The sequence below is a fragment of the Eleginops maclovinus genome, chromosome 4 (genome assembly GCF_036324505.1).
Source record: "Eleginops maclovinus isolate JMC-PN-2008 ecotype Puerto Natales chromosome 4, JC_Emac_rtc_rv5, whole genome shotgun sequence".
In the NCBI taxonomy this organism is placed as follows: domain Eukaryota; kingdom Metazoa; phylum Chordata; class Actinopteri; order Perciformes; family Eleginopidae; genus Eleginops; species Eleginops maclovinus.
Window position 1 is genome coordinate 24,166,558 of NC_086352.1, and position 21,980 is coordinate 24,188,537.

Consider the following 21,980-nt stretch of genomic DNA (forward strand, 5'->3'; position numbering starts at 1 on the left):
CCCTGCACACACGCAAACACACACTGGAGATGATGCACACAAAGTCTGGCTGCCCCATCCTCTCACTCTCTGTCTCTCGCAATATGATGAGTGATGGCTAATATAGCTTATTGATGAGCAGTCAGGCAGGGCAGCAGGAGGAGGCGGGTGCTGCCTGGGACAGGAGAGGACAGGACTGCAGGAACAGAGGGAGGGAGGGAGAGAGTTGGATGCTGTGTCGCAGTCTGCTCCTAGGCATGAGGCTAGCTGCACGTCATCCGGTGTGTATAAATGTGTGGGTCTGTGTGTAAATTAAAGGAGTTAAAAGGAACATTTTAAGAAAAAACTATACTGACTATTATTTCTAAAGGTGAATACATTACAGAGATCTAAGCAGACACACAGGGATAGACAAGAAGGAATACACAATGTAGAGGTTATAAAGCTGTACTTATCAGGACACTCTTCGAGAAAGTTTATATTCTGACCCTACACCATATCGATAGAGCAAACATTCAATACTACTTTTCATTGCTGTTCAGTGGAACTGGTAGTATTTTACCACGTTCTGTTGTTTAAAAGAATGACTTCAATGTAATTTGAATTAAATCAGCCTAAATATTTTGTCTTACACATGAGTTTTGTCTGAGTATTTGCAAGCATTTGCCACCACAAATGATTCCTATAAATATCATGACACTGATTTCAACTCTACGTAAAACCCTAAACCTGTTGCAAATGCAAACTGCAATTCTTATGTCATGTGTCATTATCTTCTATGTTGCTCTTAAGCCTTATTTTTCTCAAATCTTAATTTCTACATATATGGCAGCCATTCCAGTGTTGTTGAATTCCAACACAAAAATCATTTAACTCAAAGACCTATAAAAAAAGAGAAAATTATAATGCTGAAGTGGTCTCAATCTTTTCTGGGGCTGTATGTTCTGTGGAAGGAAGGTAGGTATGCTAATGTGCAAGTAGAAAGGACATTAGAAGCACATAGGCACCCGCCCTCACTCGAACAGATATACATCTTTGTCATACTTATTGTGTAAATACAGGATGCTAGAGACAGGCCAAGATTCCAATTCAGTTACCACGGTTCAATTTCCCATAGCTGTGAGAGAGTCTTCTCTAGTGGCTCCAGCCCACAATACTGGCTTTGTTTAGTGCATCTACATGCATGCATGTGTGTGTGTGTGTGTGTGTGTGTGTGTGTGTGTGTGCGTGTACTGCAAGTGTCCGCACATGCTGGAGTAAGATCACTAAAAGTCAGACGCTATCTGTTACTGAATGACATAATAGAAAATATCCATTGCAGGAAGCAAATTATGGATTTCTCTCTTACTGTGGGTATATCACACTCACCCATATTGTCATTCATAATCAGTGGTCACTTCGCTCCTCAATGTGAGTCTCTAAGCGTGTCATCTGAGGCCCCACTCTGGGCATATCCTGTCTGGAACAATAGCATTTCCTGTGTCTGTGAACACATTAGGGGTGGGGGTTGAGAGTTTTCAAAATCTATTTGAGAATACAAATGGATTACAATACAGTCATACCTTATACTGTAGAACTTGGGTAGTTTGACATTTCAGGGAAAAAAATAAAGAAAGTTAGTAAGTAGGTCATTTCTCCACCTTGCATGAGTATGATCTAGTGTGACACTTACATGATGTGCCATGGCGCTGACCCATAGAAATGTATTTCTTCAGGGTGTTGGAAGTACTTACATCAAATACAAGGTGTTGGAAGAACTGACATCATTTAGGCCTATTGGGCGGAGGTGGCAAAAACAAGGACCTGCTGACCAGAGAAAGCCATCATGTCTCACATGTTCCATCAGACATCTACATGATCCTTAAAAGAAAATAGAGGTAGGAGAGAACTTTAAAAAAACCTATTATATAAAAAGTCATGTGTGGATGTCCAAAGCATTAATTCTGATAAATGCAATAGTACATTTGTCCTAAATCAATCAATCATTTTTGTTTCAGTTAATAATGGCATGTCTGCTTTGTTTAATGAAGTTAATTTCCTTTTGTTTTCTTGTCTGACTCCGACCTCTTTCTGCATTATACTTAATAGTTTGCTGCCATCATGTGGTGAACTCATATTATTACTTCAAAGTAGTTTTTGAGACTTAATTTTCAACAGTATTTAATTTCTGATAAGGCCTGTATACTTTTTTTAATTTACTGTAAGATTCAATAACATTAAAGTCCAGGGCAATTTTGCCCACCAGGATCGGTCAAAGTCAGGTGTCAGTGTGGAAAATAAATAGTGACATATGTTTCCAGGAACTATGTTTTTGTTTTTCTAAATAATGCCACTGAAAAAGAATCCCCATGACAAAATGTGACAGTCTGTTTAGTTCATCTGTGAACCATTTGCTTGACAATCTTAGCATCAGGCACTAATAAAGACACCATTAACCTTAAACTGTTAGATCTGAAAACCGTTGCCAGACGTCTAAAAACTGTGGCAGATTGTGCTGTGAGAGGTGGCAAAAACTAAATCATAATTGTTTTTAAAAAAAACAACTGATTTTTGACTTTGAAGTTAAATTACCAAAGTAACAGAGGAATATTTTAGTATTTCAGAACCCAACTACCAGCTTCTGTCTCTCTGGAGGAGGAAGAGCCCGAGGCTGAGCCGGCCCAGCTGTCTTCAGGGGAGAGTCTTTCTTTCCCTTTATACTGACAATAAATATGTACAACTGTTTATTTTGACGTGATTGTTTTATGATAAGATTCAACATGAACAAATAGAACAGAGATGATTTACACATAGATAACTGTTTTGATGTTTTATATCCATTATGTTCTTGTTTTAAGCAGTTGTATAAAAGGCTTCTGATGCAGTTAATAAAAGGGAACCAATAAGATAACAGTGTGAAACACCTTTAGAAATCACTTAAGCTGTTACCTAAAAAAATGAAAGAAAGACAAGTAATCCTGAACACATAAATTACCTAAATTATTAAGACCAAAATCCACTTCCTGTTAACGATCAAGCCAGGGTATGTCACTGGGTCAAACCTAATACAATAAAGACAAACTAAATTTCCTGGCAGAAAATAATATAAAAAATAATTTTTTTTTCAGACCCTTTCTAACATTAGGGGGAAGCAGAGGGCCCCCTTTGCCACCAGCATATAAAAGTATTTGCAAAACCTCTGTGAAAATTGCAGACTAGATTGTTAGCCATTTTCAAGGGAAGCAAGCTATATAATAAACAATATTCATTCAAAATTAGTTTATCACTGACACAATAACAATACACAAGAGGAAACAAACAGACCTATTGTTTTAACTTTCTGTATGTATTTTTGATGTAAAGCAAAACTGTAATTACTCAAAACTTATTTTTTCTAATTGATTATTGACTTTTAATTGTGCTGCCAACCAAAGCCCTATTAACATCAGCTGTTTTGACGTGTCATCGTAGGGTAAACCCAGGTAGCCTATAGAGTAACTGATCAAAATACATGTGGTAGGCTACTTAGTAATAGTAGTAGTAGTATTAGTAATGTGAATCAGCATGCATTATACCAGGGCCCTGGTCCACTTTCATGGATCAAATCCATAATTACCTGTATGACTAACACCAATGTAGGAATGGCTGCCTTGAAAATGGCAGTGTTCAAGCTCTGATTTCTAAGGTAGGTAATAGTTAAAGGTGTGTTCACATGTGTATCCTAGCAGCAAGCGATTCATAATAAGTGCATATTTCAATGAAAGTGTTACACAAACAACACACAGAGGGGTTTGAATGATGTGTCTAATTCATGGTTTAATGTAGATAAGCGTCTCTTACACAGTCTGAAGTAATTATAGATGTCTTGTGCTATTGGCTTAGCATAGTTTACCTGGTCTGGCTCAACGTGGGCAGGGGCGTGAGTCTCATGAACATCGCAACAGCTCCAACCGCCACAGCCATCAACAAAGTCTATTTAGCATGGAAAGACTCGTCGCCGTCCGGCCGCTCAATGCAAACATTTGTGCTATGACACGGATTAATCTTCCCTCCGACTGTCCACAGGCAGATACAGACAATCACTAAAATATCATCCAACAGTAGGTTATTCCATAAATGATGTTACAGACGAACCCAATATATTGATAATCCAATAAATCTAGAAGAATGAAATTGATTATCATTGTATCTTGTTTTTACATGAAAGGTAACTTGCAGGTCTGCTACACTCTCGCGATATCAAGGTTCTGCGTTAACAAACAATCTGGGCCATCAGGTAAAAGTTAAACCTTTATATACAGTCTATGGTTAAACCATAGGATTGTCATCCGGTTTATCAATATTATATGTTGATGAAGATATCAAATGTGTTGCAAACATTTAAAAAGAAACAAGGATCATAAGGCTTCAACTGAAACCTAAATGGTCTGTAATAGCTGTCAAAGCACTGCAGAAGATGATTTATTGGTTAAGAGACTCTTAACCAATAACAAGTGCTCAACTTTTGTGTTGAGCACTTGTGATGATTGTTGATAATGTCTTAATTTAAGACAAGACAAGTTGTGCAATAGAGACATTTTCTTCACTTCATCAATCACTGCATTTTCAAATGTTATGTTCTTTAAAGCAGCATGCAGGCTCTACAGTGTAGGACAGTTTACACAATTAAGTACTCATTTATTGAGTGTGGGGCTATGCATCTATGCAAGCTTTTAAATCATATATCTCTCCTTTAAATGCTATTCTTAAAGAAGTTCACTCACTAGTATGCAATGTGTGAGTCCAAAAAGCCCTGTAATTGCAACACCTTAGCAAACAATTTGCAGCAGTATGTGCAAATGTGCAATAAGATGTCTAGAAACCCCAACCTCTGTCAGCAGGCCTCACATCCTCATCTGTTTGAATATTTAAAAAATGTGTACATTACCTTCTTGATCCTGTTGATGCACCAGTGCTCATGGGAACCCCTTATGATTTATTCATACTTTTAGGATGAGGCAGAATTATTCTGTACGTGATTACGGTAGGCTACTCCTCTTGCTCTTGCTAATCTAGTCTCTTTTTCGCGCTAATTCGTACGGCACTACTTTGCCTGGCGGACGGACATGTGACCAACATACCACTCTTTTCCCCGGTGACTGTGTCTGATCACATGCCCTTCCGCCAGGCAAAGTAGTGCCGTACAACAGCGGAACAAACCAAAACAAAACCTCTTACGATATCACAAAAATCATGAAAAATCCATAGAAAAGCCGCACTGGACTATAAACCGCAGGGTTCAAAGCTTGTGCAAAAAGTAGCGGTTTATAGTCCGGAAATTACGGTATTTAATCAAGACACAAGCAAGTTAATCGTATGTAACCAACACTGTTTCACAACTAGAGTTCACTACTTCTCATATTTTTCTCAAACCAATAAAAAAAATCAAGCCTGCTAAAGGCTACTTGCCAAAAAAAGACATCATTTTACAAATTAGGTTCTTAAACTTAAAGCCAGGAGATACTGTATGCTTACATTGGCTGCTGTTCTGTTACCCAGATTCAGTGATGATTACTCTGCTCAGCTTTTTATTAGAGCTGCCTTTATGGGCTGAGGTAAGCCCTGACTACAAATCTTTAAATCCGTTGGCAAACTAGTAATGGGCATCACAACAAATCCACAGCACACAACTTCCACAACAAGCCCTCAACTGCTATTTCAAATTAGTCATGATTGAATCCTTTCCATAGATGATGCTGTGATTTTTGTGTCCTTGCTTCCATTATACTGTACATACATTATTCTCTATCTCTGTAATCGATTTCTGTAATCCATTTGAATTTTTCTGCTTTTCTTGCCATCTTGCTGCAAAGGGGGGAGAGATAAGAATGATGGAGAAGAAAGAAGACGCCGATATATGTGACAAAGGTATGTGGTCATATTTTACATAATATGGCGTGGACTAAAAACAACTAAACCAAAGGAATGGTCATGTTTTGTTTTAAAAGTCATTATTCCCCCCATTATTACCCCCAGCACTATCTCACTTCTTCCTACCCTAACTGAGCACCCCCCCACCCCCTTCCAGATCCTTTAACACTGGCCCACCACATTATTTCCCCTCACAGAAATTGTTGCTCTAGTGGAATATTTAAGGCACAGGGGCTCAAATTTCGGCTTCCCTGGTGCACAGCACAATGTTCTAGCCAGCCACAGTCTGCACACAAACCACTTCCTCTATCTGAAGCAAAGTGAAGAACAAAAAAGGGAGGGGAGGGGGTGAGTTGGGCCATCAAAAAATTGGGGCCAGCAAAGCAGCTGATAGACATACTGTAGACACACATAGGACGCAAGTGATTGAGATCCGTATCAATCAGTGCAGAGTCCTCATCAGCCTGTAACTCTTTCTATCAGTGATGCATAGCTTAACCATGAGCAGACAATTCCACCGTTTTTTCACTCGATGCACAAACATATCGCTATCCTTTCTTTCCCACTGGTTTTTAATTGATCGCAGTCTCATTTTCAGATAGGTTTCCATTCCTGGAGCCTCTCATTTGCTCTATTTTTTCACCTGCGGGTAATTGAGTCCACATCCCATCCAAAACCCTAACTAGACTGTGATTCATGTCAGCAGGGTGCGATTTGTAGGGGGGGATGGTGAGGATTTCCCCCCCTCTGGTTTTCCTATCCCTACCTCTGCTAAATTATTTTTATCTCCGGTGGGGACAAGGATTTCCCCCCCTTGATAGCGATGAATGCAACTTAACTGCTAGACTACTTAAACTCTTGAAATCTAACGATCTTCAGTGTCAGAGTAGGCTATTCAGCAGCCTTCTGGCAGACTGCGCATATTTCGGAACGTCATCGAAAACAAAAACATTGTAACATTTTAGTGCGGGAACTTTGCAGGAAAAACAGCGCTGATGCAAACATGAAACGCGTTCAGAGCAGCATATCGTCCTACTTTACGGGACCAAATAATAAAACAACGAAATTAACACCTGAGAGTGATAGCGCAAGAAATTCGCTGGAGGTTGGCGTTCATGTAGGCCTGCAGGACGATTCCCAGCCACTTGATGAAAGAAACGCCGATGTTGCTAGCGACTCTGAAACGCATGTGGTAGGAGGGTGCATTGAGCCGGGGCGCTTTGCTAAATGGAGAGAGGGTCGTGAGTGGCTAGCTGTCAGCACAGACGGGTCAGTCAAGTGCCAAGCTTGTTCCGACGTCAGGGATTTAGGCCCACACACACAGGAAAGGCTTCATATAGACTCTGCCTTCATTAAAGGCATAAAAGCCAAAACGGCAAAAAAATTAAATGACAAAATCAGCAAGCACGGAAAATGTCAAAGCCATATCAAATGTATTGAAATTGTACAAAAAAGACAAGACGCCGCAATTGAAAAGGCAAATGAGAACAGTGCAGCTCTGTGGCGAAAGCATCATGAGCATAGTTTAAAAACCACAGAGTACTGCATTCGCACAGCTTACATGATCTGCTACACTGACCTGTCATTCAAAATGCAGCCTCACCTGGTTGAACTGCAACAACTCAACGATGTTATCCTCGGTAACATGCTGCATTCTGACAAGGCATGTCGGAATATGCTGATGTTTATTGCAGAGAAAATGACAGTGCGTCTGGTGGACTTCCTTAAAAGCTCACCCGACAAGTTCAGCATTCTCATTGATGAGAGCACAACAGTTTCAAATAAAACATGTCTGATCATTTACATTAGAATTCCATTTGAAGGGGAGTGTTGCAATTTCTTCTTCCAACTTGCTGAGTTGCAGTCGTGCACTGGATCGGCGATCCGTGACACTGTGCTTCAGTGCCTTGAGAAGCAGGGTATCTCAAAAGACATGTTGCGCTCCCGACTAATTGGGTTCGCGACGGATGGGGCCGCCGCTATGTTGGGCCGATACAAGGGGGTCGCCACACTCCTACGTGAGGAGATTAACCCCAACCTGATTGTCATTCACTGCATGAATCACAAACTAGAACTTGCCGTCCATGACACTGTCAAACAAATTACAGATGCAAGTCATTTCCAGATGTTCACTGACTCCCTGTACGCCTTCTTCTCTCAAAGTCCAAAGAACATGCGAGAGCTAGAGCTTGTCGCTTCCAATTTGGAGATGCAAGCTCGCAGGATAGGAAGGGTGTTTGACGTGCGCTGGCTATCCTCGTCTTGCACATCTGTGACGGCTCTTTGGCAAAGCTATCCAGCCCTGGTCAAACTCTTCGCGTCACTGGCCGAAGACACATCACGATCAACCAAAGACAGGGCCAAATGTAAGGGAATGCATGCTAAGATGACTCAGTGGCTTTTCGTGGTGGAGATGGCATTCGTAAAAGACGCGCTCGAAACGATGCAGGCCCTGTCCCTCTTTCTTCAGAGACAAGATGCCACAGCAATCACCGCTACTGCTGAGGTGGGCGTTGCCGTGCGGACACTGAGGGCTATGAGGAATGCCGATGGAGTGAACATACGATGTCTGAAGGAGGAATTGGGCAGTAAGCAAACATTTAAGGGGGTTAATGTGTCTCAGCCGAGTGACGGAGAACAGCGGAAGGCAGAGACCTTTCGTGAGTGTTTTTTCATCTCCTTGGCCGATAACATCCAGAGCAGGCTCGATGACAACGGCATTTTTTCTGCGGCGGCTGCGCTGAACCCCTCAAATTGGCCCTCCGATGAAGATGAACGGTTGCTTTATGGGGATGACAAACTTCTGACCATTCATAAAAGCCTTGCTATAGCAGACACAAATATGCCCACACTCCTCAAAGAATTTCATGAACTGAAATGCAATGGTGTCACTGGGGAGACTTTGAAAAAAGTGCTCATCGCTGTCTCCACGCTCCGTGTCAACGGCTGAGTGCGAGCGTGGCTTTAGTGCGATGAACCACATCCTCACGGAAGAACGAAACAGAATGCACGTCTCCACTTTGAATGGCCTACTGTTCATTGGTGTCAATGGTCCAGAGGTGGCATCCTTTCCTGCGCACACATTTGCAGAATTGTGGATAAAAGAGGGCCGAAATGCTGCAGACAATGCCCCGACAGGAAAACCGAAAAAGCCACCACAAATTCTTCACCAGAGCCGACTGTTTACCTAGTCTAGTTTTCCAGACCTGTCCCTGAATTGTTGACAGCACATTTTGCTATTTTAGTGAATTATTTAGTGAACAGGTGTATATATATAGCCTACCTTTTGCGGTTTTTTCTCCCTATGCAAGTTAAAAGTCCAATGTTCTTGTCTATGAATAAAAAATAAAAAACATCCCCCCCTCTGTTTTTTTGTCAAATCGCACCCTGCATGTCAGTGTCAAGGAAAGATGCTTCTGAGCTTAAACCTCCTATATGCGTTTTTTTTTTTGCAAAAAGAAAAGCTTTCTTTCCTACTTTTTAAAATGACCTCAGTAACCCTGTTGTTTTAGATGTATAATGATAAAGTATAGATAATGCAATGAAGATGTTTTAAGGAGGGAGTTACATCAGTGATTTAAGGTTTAGTGTCACCCCCCGTTTTGGAAAGACACCCAAGTTGAGTCACCAGAAACACATAGTCTCTATTCGTCTCTTTTTGCCACTGTATGTCTTTTTTTCTCTCTAACACACACATTTACCACACACAGAGTCTGCAAACACACACTCGCATTAAGTGAATGACAGCAGTACAAAGGCTTTACATGTGGTTGTAGTTAAACAGACATTTAGAATCAAATAGACCTAAAAAAATAAAAATAAAAAATAAAATACTGGAACATAGCACACAACTTCCTGTCAAATAATGACAGGAAAAGAGAGCAATTGCCCCATGTGCTTCTGGGTACAATGATACAATTGTTATATGACATTATTAGAGACAGACCAGCACAAACTGCTCTAATTTACCTATTTTCTCTTTACAATAGCACAAACTGTACATTTAGATATTTCTCTGGTCAGTTCCATTGAATATGGAGTGACTTTTATGGTAATTTGGTTTTCATTTAGGGTAAGTTAAATGTTACAAGATAAGCTAAATTCAGACCTTTTTTTTCATACATTTTATTGTTTTGCTGTGCCATGAAGTTTCTGGGGCAGTTTTTCCATTCCACAAATCATTTAGACATCAAACAAATCTTAATTTAAAAATGTATTAAAGTATATGTTTTTTTTTTTGTAATCACACATGATTTATCATTTAATGACAATGTAGTCATTGTCATTAAATGCAGGATGAATTTTGTAAAAAAAAAAAGTTTTACAATTATTATTTTTTTTCTTCATGTTGAACCTACACTTAAAATCATCACTGTCCCATTTGCATTCCAAGGTATTTTCAGTTATTTTTTGTTCTCTAAGTAAGGTCATAAAAGCAAGAAACTATGAACATCTTGGGATGTTGGTGTAACAAAAACAGAAGTGTGTGGTTGTGTGGTCTTCCTATCTCAAAAGCAGACCAGCTCATAGTACAGCAGTAAGTCCAATGTTCTTTCTTCAATTAGTGCAGCTGCCGTCATTGCTTACACAGCTTGTTGGCCAGCCTGAAGTTTTCACTCCCAGACTTAGCACTAACAGGCCACGGCTTATGATAAAGCAGTGGAATGCTCTTGAACCTTCTGTAGAAATCTGCATAGGTGTGCTGCCAAAAGTGAAAACTTGAATCATGTTTGCCAACACTTGATAGTCAGAGGCTGGTCAGTTGCTGTAAAGCTAAAAAAAATGCCAAAACTTTCTGTGTCAAATTTTCTGACAGAATAAGAACTACTTATGTGTGATTCAGGAATCAAAAACCTCTCTGTGATCTTCAAAAATCGAAGGATTTGTTACAATTTCATACATGTCAATCTACTCATCAACTCATTCGGTTTTCTGGCCTGTTGTTGCATGTTTTCTATCTGTAGTTTGAGTCCTAACTTCAAGGATTGATTGCATTCTAACTTTTTTTCCTGATTGTGTTTGATCAAGTTTGTATCAAACTTGGAGGGCATGCGATGTCTGATTAGTGCTACCCGCCTGAAACCAGTGGCATATTTCTCTTCTGCCCTCGGCTAAACTGAATGCTTTAGCTTATGCAGCGAGCTAAACATAAATGGCTTCAGTAATCACTCGTGAGTCACTCGTGGAATTCTTCTGAGCTTTAGGCTACTGGCAAAACCATTTCTTAATTTGTAAAACTGTGACAATAGAAAAAGAATAAAGACCATAGTTTCAGTATAAAAACATACATTTCACATTCAACAGTATTGCTATGTGTAAAATAAACAAATCTCCGGTTTTAGCATTAGCAACTAATAACATATCAAATAGCGATCCAAATGCTATACGCTAACACGTAGCTTTTACGGATTAAATAACATTCCGACCATAATAACACAAAACGAAAGTATCAACACACATCCATAATAGGGCATCTTTGTACTGAATTTACAGATTATGCCTTTCTTAAGTGCAACAGGTGAGGAAAACGGCAGACAACACAGGAACGACATGTGCGGAGAACTCGGCTGTACTCTAGCTTTCAATACAAACTCACTTCCTGCTCCCGCGATACGCCACTAGATGGCGGTAATTCTCGCAAATCAATAGACTTCTCTTAAAGGCACATTACAATAAACCTCACATGCGAAATATACAAACAAAACAAAACTGAGGGACAGAATACTCCCCGCCTGACATCAGTAAGATGTCAGACCTAGTAACCCACGCCCACTGTTTTCAAAGGATACGAGAAGCCTTTCAGGCGTGGTCCTTCGGCACCAGCAGGATGACTTCACTGATAGGTCTCAAGTACAGTCTCTGTTAGCCGTTGCGGATTATCTTGACTTGGATCTTCCTTACTCTGTCGTCCTGACCAGGAAAGGTCTTTGCAACAACCCCAAGAGGCCAGTCATTCCTGTTCTCTTGCCCATCTTTGACATCTCCTATTTTAGGTTGGGTTTTGGCGTTCTATACTTGCGACGAGGTTGTAGTCCACTGAGGTATTCCCTCTTCCAACGTCCCCAGAAGACGTTGGCCAGGTACTGTACACGTCTCCATTGTGCTCTAAACAGGTCACGGTCATTAAAGTGGCCTGGGGTGACTGGAGGCATGCAGACTTTCTGCGTGAGCAGCATGGCAGGGGTGAGAATCTCAGGATGCTCTGAGTCAGTGGAAACTGCTGTGAGTGGCCTTGCATTAACTATTGCAGAGACTTCCGACATGAATGTTACTAGCACCTCATGTGTGAGCTTGGCCTTTCCGTGCTGTAGCAGTATCGCATCTAGAATCCGCCGGCTGATGCCGATCATGCGTTCCCATGATCCGCCCATGTGGGAAGCATGTGGGGGATTAAACTGCCACTCACAACCGCTGTCTCCTAGATAGGTGTTGATTTTGCCATTGTGACAGCCTGTCTTGTCAATTTGAAGTTCTCTGCAAGCTCTCACGAAATTTGTACCGCAATCTGATCTGAGCAGCTTGGCAGCGCCTCTGATGGCGAAGAAACGTTGTAGTGCATTGATAAACGACGAAGTGTCCATTGACTCTATTACTTCAATGTGTATGGCACGAGTACTCATACATGTGAAGATGACCGCCCATCTCTTAGCTTATGCTTGACCTCCACGTGTTTTTCTGACTGTGACATGCCATGGGCCAAAAACATCTAGGCCTACACATGTAAAAGGAGGGTCTGTGCACATTCTGTCTTCTGGCAGATCTGACATGATCTGTTCTTGTCGTTTGCCTCTTAATCTGCGACATGTAACACAATGAAAGATAACACTACTGATGGCTCTTTTCCCACCCACTATCCAAAACCCTGCAGCTCTGACTGCGCCTTCCAAAAAGTGTCTGCCCTGGTGGCACACTTGTGAGTGGAAGTGTCTGACTATGAGCCGAGTTACGTGGTGTTTGTTGGGGATGAGTATGGGGTGTGTTTCGTCCGCCGTCAGTTGAGCTTTAGCTAGCCGGCCGCCAACTCTGAGAATCGTGTCAGCGTCCATGATTGGGTTCAGTTTGCTAAGTGGGCTCCGCTTGGGGACAGACTCACCATGTTCGATGTGTCTGATGTCATCTGCATACACCTCACTTTGAACTGCACGAATGATGATGGCTTTGGCCTGCTGGAGTTGTTCTTCAGCGATGTTCTTGTTACACTTGTGCCATCCATGGCATGCGCTCTCAGGTGCACCTTTAAAAGATGTGGCGATGTGGCACAGCCTGGCGATGGTCTTTAACAGACGGGTCCAACTGGAGAATCTTTCAAACCTCGCAGCTCCGAGCGTGCCTTTTGACAGGTAGGTAGCACAAGACACAACCTCGGGGGGGCAGTTCAGTGTCATGCTCGGGGTTAATGAGGTCAAAAGGCACTTCCAGTATTTGACCTTGCCTTGAGTCAGTAAGGGAGGGAGGCCCACTGAGCCATGTAGAGTGGGAAAGGTGCTCAGCGGGCAGTCCGCGTGTGGCGTGGTCGGCTGGGTTTAAATGTGTGGGCACATAATGCTATTGGTGTGGCTGAGTGGAGCGCCTGATGCGTTCCACACGGTTATGTACATACACATAAAAGCGTCTCTTTTCATTGGAAATGTAGCCGAGCACTACTTTAGAGTCGGTGTAGAAGTTTACCTCATTAAATGTAGAGTCAAGCTCTTCTTGGACCATGTCTGCCACTTCTACAGCCAGCACAGCGGCACAGAGCTCCAACCTGGGAATGGTAATGTCTGGTTTTGGAGCCAGCCTGGCCTTGCCGAGGAGAAAGCCCCCATCACTGTGTCCATCAGCAGCTGTGAGTTTCAGGTAGGCGACGGCCCCGACTGCTTTTGTGGATGCATCACAGAAAACATGCATTTCCTTTCTCTGTGCTTTGGACAGTGAGATGTCTGTATACATACGGGAGATCTTGAGCTGTTCTAGGTGCTTTAGAGCATGGCTGCCCAAATTGGGGCCCGCGGGCTGTTGGACCGATTATATTTGGCCCGTGCCTTCCCGCACTGTCCCACCATAAACGATCGGAAGCTCTCGTTGAAAATTATTTATTAGCGCACTACCAAATAATGCCAAAGGCTGTTGGCCTAGCTATCCGATAACGCCCAAGACCAGTGAGTGAGAGGATTCAAGGATGGAGCGTAGTAGGCTGTGGCACACAGACAAAGTCGACTGCACAAGAAAATGCCACTCGGGCAAGTTATCGCATTAGCAATGCAATCGTGAGAAGTGGGAGAGCTTTTGCAGCGGGTGATTTCGTCAAGGAGTGTTTGACAATTGCTGCCCAAGATGTCTGTCCAAATCAGATGCGTGTATTTTCTCAAATTAGCCTGTCACGGAACACTGTCACCCGCCGCGTTGAGGACATGGCCGAAGACGTTCTAGGTCAGATAGCCCAAAGAGCAAGTCACTTTTCTGCCTTCTCCATTGCGTGCGATGAAAGCACCGACGTGTCCGACTCAGCACAGTTGCTGGTGTTTTTGCGAGGCGTCAATGAGGACTTTGAAGTGTGTCAAGAACAATCGGGCCTTGAAACATTGAAAGGGACAACAAAAGGTGTGGATATTTTTATGGCAGTGGAGCGAGTTCTGGACAAGAACGGTTTGAATTGGGAAACCCTATCTGGCATCACGACTGATGGAGCCCCCGCCATGGTCGGTAAGCGAGCAGGGCTAACTGCACTTGTGTCGGACAAGGTCTCCGAGTTTGGTGGCTCGATTTTAAAGTACCATTGTATTTTGCATCAGGAGCAACTGTGCGCTAAAAACATGGGCTTGAAAAACGTAATGCAGGATGTCGTCGCCATTGTCAACAATATTCGCTCAAAGGCCCCCTCACACCGTCAATTCAAAGCTCTGCTTGATGAGATGGATGCCCAGTATGGTGATGTATTGTATCATCAGGAGGTGCGGTGGTTGAGCCGTGGGAAAGTTTTGCGGCGTTTCTTTGATCTGCGCGAGGAAATAAGAGTTTCAAGCCACGAAGACGAACAACATCCAAGTGCCCACGGACAGTCACTGGCTTGCAGACCTGGCTTTTCTTGTGGACATCACAGAGCTGCTGAATATCCTCAATCTTCAGCTCCAAGGGAGAGACTAGATGATCACGCAGATGTATGACCATGTCAAAGCCTTCAAGCAAAAGCTCCAGCTACTTAGCAGACATCTTTCAACAGGTGAGATCTAACTTTAATATTTTATTGAACATAAAACAATGTATTACGCTTGTTGTCACAACCATGCTATCATAGATATATTGTTTGTGATGCATGTATACTTTGTGTTGGTGGAAAATAGATGTTCTTTTTAAAACCACTAAACCAGGCATTAAATCCAAAACAGTAGTTGTATTGCTTTTCATAGTCTACTGCAGCCATAAACAAAACAAAATATATCCCCTGCCCACCATTTGATTGATGATTGGTATTTCATTTCATTTCATGAACAACCTTGCATCTTACATTGCTGCTTTTGTCTTTGTGTCTGTATTTTCAGGAAATTTGGCACATTTCCCCAGCCTCAGAGAAGTTGGGTTGATGGAGGAAGACACACCAAAATACCTCGACATTCTCAACAATCTTGAGGTGGAGTTCGACCATCGCTTTGAAGATTTTCGTGGAAATACAACAGCATTTGAGCTGTTTGCTCAACCTTTTTCTGTGAATGTGGATGCAGTCAGTGAGGAGCTTCAAATGGAACATTTGGAACTTCAGTCTGATTCAGACCTCCATAGCAGGTTCAGAGAGCTTTCCTTACAAGATTTTTACAGGTCTATTCCCGCACACAGATATGGCAAGATCTGCAAACATGCCCAGGTTATGTTATCCCTCTTTGGAAGTACTTATGTCTGTGAGCAGGCTTTCAGCCTTATGAATCTTAACAAGTCCAAACTGAGGAATGCTTTATCTGACTCTCACCTACATGACATTCTCACTTTGTCAGTTAGTCAGCTTGAACCTGATATTGAGAGGCTTTTAAAAACCAAGAACAGGCTTCATGTTTCCCACTGATTGGACTACTACAGGCAGAATATGTAGGCCTGCCCTAGGCCCCCATTGTGTCACCTGGGAGTATGGTAGGCCCAAAGACTGGTAATGTTCCACACCTGTCCACAAATATTTCATAGTGCTTCAGTTATTTTTTTTATTTAAAGAAGCCAGATCTATGTTATGAAATGTTATTGACCTAAATGTGAAGCACAATAAACAGTGCAATTCATTTTTCAAAATGACCTTGTGATATAGTGTTTATTTTGCACACGTATGCTTAACTTACACACGTAATGTACTGCACTCATATATTTACCGCACACTTAATGTACTGCAAAATTATCATTTTGGCCCTCGGCCCTCCCCTCACGTTCAATTTTGGCCCTCCATCGGGAAGTATTTGGGCACCCCTGCTTTAGAGAGTCTTTTCATTGTTGCCACTTGTCCTGTTTCTCCTTTGGTAGCGGAGTATCCCATTCAGCGATGTCCTCGGAGATCTCTCTCAAAATGGAGCGTCCTTCAATGCTGACCGGCACAGCGAACCCAAGTGGGTCATACAAACTGTTGATGACCGATAGTACGCCGCGTTTAGTGAAGGGCTTGTCACTGATTTCCACTCGAAATGAGAACTGGTCTGTGGACAAGTTCCAGCCCAGTCCGAGGCTGCGTTGCATGGGCGGGGCATGCTGTCCAAGCTCGAGTCCCTGCAGACCTGTGGCTATATTTTCACCTGGGAAGGCACTGGTGACTACAGGACTGTTGGACGAAATCTTGTGGAGACGGATGTTAGATTGAGCCAGCATTACGGTTATCGCTGCCGTACTCCCTCTCTCCCTCCACAGCAGTTCTCTTGAGTCCATACATGGCGACTGAGGGGGATGGGCAGTTTCCAAACACATAAACTGTCATTCGAAACTCGTCCACTTCTCCATCCAGGTCGTGCTCACGGAACCATAGAAAGCGCAGATAATCGCGATGGTCCTCCCTGACCATAAAGTTGTGAAACATCTGCTCCACGTCAGCCATCACAGCGAATGGCTCACCTCTGAAACGGAGAAGCACACCTACAAGACTGTTGTTAAGATCTGGGCCTTTAAGTAGCACTTGATTAAGAGACACATTTCCACACTGGGCACTTGAATCGAAGACAATTCTGATTTTGCCTGGTTTTTGTGGGTGGTAAACACCAAAGCTTGGGAGATACCAACATTCTTGGTGGGGTTTGAGAGGAGGAGCCCTTTCTGCATGTCCTTTGTTGAATATCTTTTTCATAAATTCCAAGTAATGCTCTTTCATCTCCGGCTTTCTCTTTAATGTTTTGCGTAGTGACATGAGGCGGGTGAGAGCCTGCTCTCTGTTGTTAGGCAAGCGGTGTCGTGGATGACGAAAAGGCAGGGGAGCCACCCAGTTATTTGTCTCATCTTTAGCAAACCCATCGTGCATAACATTCAGAAATGTCTCATCTTCTGCCGAGAGTGCCAGTTTGTCATCATCTGTTGTTTGTTTAAAGATGTGTTTGCTCAGCTCATCTTTGGGTTGCATGCTCTCAAAAAGGGGATTGTCTTCTGTGAACTTTACCTTTGTGAAAATTCTGTTTTCACAGGGAGAGAGAAAACTGGGGCGGCCATTATCAAGTATGTTTGTCTTATAGGAGTTAACTATGGGTCTGTGGGCTCCTGAGAGGCAGACGTCTCCGATAATTACCCACCCGAGATCAAGCTGTTGGGCGTAAGGTGCTTCGTTTGGGCCGTTTACCTGGTAGCGAACCTTGTGGACCTGAATCACATCACGGCCCAGCAGGAGAAGTATATCAGCTGATGGATCAAGTGGCGGTAGTTTTGTGGCTACATGAGATAGATGAGGATGCGCAGCTGCAGCTTCCGGGGTAGGTATCTCACTCCTGTTGTCTGGAATCTGGTTGCATTCAGTAAGTATTGGTAGTGACATGGATACTTTTCTATTTATGCCCTCAATGACAAAGCCATGAGCTTTGCGCCCAAGTCTGTTCACTGTGCCAGAGCATGTTTTCATTGTGTATGGGATTGCTTCACCATGTAGGTTGAACATATCAAAAAAGGGGGAACGGGCCAATGACACATTACTCTGATCATCTAACATTGCGTACATTTTTCTTTTCTCATGAAGGGCTGAGTTGGGGTACACATTTACCAGGCAAATTTTAGAACAAGACTTTCCCTGTAGTCCCTGTCCACATACCTCAGTGCAGCTGGATGTGGTCACTGTGGGGCTTGGGACATCTGGCTCCCCGCCATGCACCCCTGGTAGAGTATTAGGACCTGTATCCCCCCCATGGGGGTGGCCCTGCATGCATGGCCGAAATGTGTGAATCACTGTTGCACTCTACACAGTGAATACCAGCTTTACAGTATCTGACCCTGTACTCTGTTGATGAGAGACACTTGTAGCAGATTGACAGCTCCTTGAGTAGGCCCTTCCTCTCATCCAGTGTCTTCATTCTAAACCCTCTACATTTGGCGAGTGAATGTGGCTTCTTGTGTATTGGACACTGTTTATTGGGGTTGAGAGAGGGAGCTGTTGATTCGTCGTTAGTTGGGTTTATTCCTCTTGAAGTGTCTAGGAAGCTGAGGCCTGGTAGATAGCCTTCGTTTTTTGCCGCTTCGAGCTCTAGGAGAAGGTCTGCAAGCTCCTGCAGGAGGTGACTGTCTTTCGGGCCAGCTTTGGGCAAGCTTTCGAGGCGTTTGAACAGAGAAGCTTCGATGGCTTCTGGTGAGCCATAATTTCTGTCCAGCCTTTGCCATAAACGTTGCAGACCTGCTTCCGGGTTGCTAACGTGAACAGCTCTGATTCTCAGGGCATGCTGGAGAGACTCACCGCTAAGCCATTTGGTAAGTAGATCGAGCTCTTCACAGCATTTCAAGTTCAAATCTCCAGTAGCGTTGCGAAACATAGATTTCCATGCTATGTAGGTTTCTGGCCTGTTATCAAACACTGTGAGTCCTGCTGTCAGGAGGTCACGACGTGAGAGGAGCACAGCGAGGTCTGATACATCAGCTTGTTGACGTGATGCTGGAGATGGGGTGTTGTCTGCCCCGATGTGGCTAACGTATGGGATGGTGGACGTTTGGGGTGCCTGATAGGTGGAGAGCTGGGTAAGTACTCACGTGCATGCGTCATTGCTGTTGGCGTGCTTGGCCTGACGTTGTTGTTGTTCATGTCCCACTCTTGTTTTATATCAGGCTTTGTCTCGTCTCCATATTAGCGTCATTATGGAAGTGGGTTTTAACATATTCTTGAGTGCGGCTGGCATCCATGGCTATTGTAGCAGGAACGTCTGGCCGCTCCACGGACTCTGCTTGGTCCACAAATGCAGCCTCCAGGACCCTTGCTGCTGCGAGCGCTGCTTCGGCCTCTCCCTCTTGCTTCAGGGCGTTCATCGTAGCCACCAATCGAGTCTTCTCCATCTCGATGCGTGCCTTTTCGACTTCCATGTCTATTTGGCGTTTGGCGTACTCTGCTCTGATGCTGGCGGCTTCAGCGTTGGCTCCTGCTTTTGCTGCAGCTAGGCTAGCTGTTGAGCTACATGACCGGCGTGATAAAGCTGAGCTGCACTGTGATCTGACTTCCAGTTGGGAGAGCGGAGGAGTGTCTCCGTGGTTGGACATGTCTGCTTCAGGACCCCGACGCTGCACTCGATGTGTAGACAATCTTGTTAGTCTTCTGCCCTCGGCTAAACTGAATGCTTTAGCTTATGCAGCGAGCTAAACATAAATGGCTTCAGTAATCACTCGTGAGTCACTCGTGGAATTCTTCTGAGCTTTACTGGCAAAACCATTTCTTAATTTGTAAAACTGTGACAATAGAAAAAGAATAAAGACCATAGTTTCAGTATAAAAACATACATTTCACATTCAACAGTATTGCCATGTGTAAAATAAACAAATCTCCGGTTTTAGCATTAGCAACTAATAACATATCAAATAGCGATCCAAATGCTATACGCTAACACGTAGCTTTTACCGATTAAATAACATTCCGACCATAATAACACAAAACGAAAGTATCAATACGCATCCATAATAGGGCATCTTTGTACTGAATTTACAGATTATGCCTTTCTTAAGTGCAACAGGTGAGGAAAACGGCAGACAACACAGGAACGACATGTGCGGAGAACTCGGCTGTACTCTAGCTTTCAATACAAACTCACTTCCTGCTCCCGCGATACGCCACTAGATGGCGGTAATTCTCGCAAATCAATAGACTTCTCTTAAAGGCACATTACAATAAACCTCACATGCGAAATATACAAACAAAACAAAACTGAGGGACAGAATCATTTCTGCCACATGGAACAAGTGACACAGTGTTGTTCAATCAGGGCATTTGTCCTGATTTGTTTCGACATAAAGCAATTGAATGTAGTTTCAGAATACCATAACTATTGTATCATATTAAGAACTATAGGAAAGACTCAAGGATATCACAAACAATCAAAGCCTTGCTCCCAGCAGTGTACTCCTTCAACGCTTCATTAGTGTATGTGCATTTATTTATTTTGATTTTAAACATTCCAGAGAATATTTCTAAAAGTTATTTATGATTTAAAACAAACATTTCAAATATTTGAAAGGTTCTAGGTTTGCTTTTGATTGAATTAACAGTGTTGCCGGGATTCTGTTGTACAATAACCATGAGGCTAACATTTTGCTAACTGCTTAACCTTATGAGGGTTAGTCTGTTGTAGTCTTCTCTAATAATTTAGGTATAGAGGCTGATAAGAAAGTTGATTTTCTAAAGAAAAAGGCATGTAGCCAGTGAAAAAAAAGGAAAAAGGAGCCCTTTTATGAAAGTGAAAACATGTAGCTGGAGGTTCTAAGGTACTGAATGGACTCAGTGCTCATAAAGTGAGTTATTGAACAGGAGTTCCAGCTGTCAATGTCTACAGGGTACATATTGAGCTGCGCCTGGCAGAGGAAAGATGCTCAGCAGGATAGGACCCTTCACAGCTTTTGACCCTGCTCCTGGAATCATGCCATCCTCTTACTGTAAACCACAAAGCTATAGGGGTTGTTGCAAAAGTTTCCCTCTGTCTTAGTTGGTATTTCCAGCTAAACATCTAGTTCCTGGAAACAAGCTGTTTGGCAGAGTATAAAAGAGGCACCGACCAGTTATATATGTTGATGTTGTGAAGGTGAAGGTGACTGTGCCTTCTTTCCCATGACACTTTTTCAGACCAGTTTTGGACGGTGTGTTGGTCGTTGTATCTTTAATTTAGTGTGTTTATGAGTCTGTATAAGTTGTATGGACAGACCGGTCCATCGTGGTTCTATCGACATGCTCTATAGTTTATCGTTTTTTTATATAAACCAATCAGCTCATTGAAGTTGTTGACTTACTAGTATTAAGCCTGCACTTGATTCAGTCAGGGCTTTGCATATATATAATATTTTAGTATTTCATACTTTGTAAAATATATTGTCTTCTCTAGAGCATGTGGTGACCAGAAACACCAATAACTTTTAATGTCTTATCTCCCAAGTATGTTATGATTTTGGTTTGGTTAGTTAGTTTATTTATCGGTTAGTTTGTGTTTTTGTCAGCAAGATAATGAAAGAAAATACTGGTCCCATTTCCATTTAACTTTTTTAAATGTTTTGCCAGTCTGGGGACTACACAAACATTTCCTCCTCCATTCATAAATTCATATTTTTAAATGTTCACCCAAGTGTCCAGGGACATCAGACTAAGAAGGCCTCAGCTGACCTAAGGGCATGACCCTGGTGGCGAGAAGCCTTTGGCAAAAAACCTTTGGGTCAATCATAATGTCAGAAATGCCAATCTTGTATAATACATAAATAATAATTGCATATGACCTGGTATTTGCACCCAACATTTACTTCTCTTCCTTCCAAATGTCTGTTGTTGAACTGCAATCACACTAACCTTGTTTATGGCTATGTTGGAATTACACTGTTATAGTCCGTTATACTAATATATTTTACCTTTTAGTTTAATTGTGCTGAGCTAATGAACATTTCTTTAGGTTTCAAATGTTTAACCTAAGCAATGATTCCAGGTGGTGCTCTCTGAGAGGCCTCGAGTCTATTCTTGGCAA

General features: G+C 42.6%; 1 protein-coding gene and 1 long non-coding RNA gene across 2 annotated transcripts in view; both read left to right on the plus strand.

Annotated features, from left to right (window-relative positions):
* The first annotated feature begins 29 nt into the window (after positions 1-29).
* Positions 30-2,703, plus strand: LOC134862979 (uncharacterized). The gene is made up of 3 exons (XR_010165605.1): positions 30-260; positions 1,695-1,856; positions 2,575-2,703. It is a non-coding gene; the product is annotated as an uncharacterized LOC134862979 (long non-coding RNA).
* A 1,468-nt stretch (positions 2,704-4,171) lies between these two features.
* Positions 4,172-21,980, plus strand: part of itga11a (integrin, alpha 11a) — a 71,543-nt gene continuing 53,734 nt past the window's right edge. The window contains exons 1-2 of the mRNA XM_063880575.1: positions 4,172-4,234; positions 5,811-5,865. Coding sequence (XP_063736645.1) covers positions 5,826-5,865 — 40 coding nt within the window. The 5' untranslated portion in view covers positions 4,172-4,234; positions 5,811-5,825. The remainder of the gene's footprint in view (positions 4,235-5,810; positions 5,866-21,980) is intronic.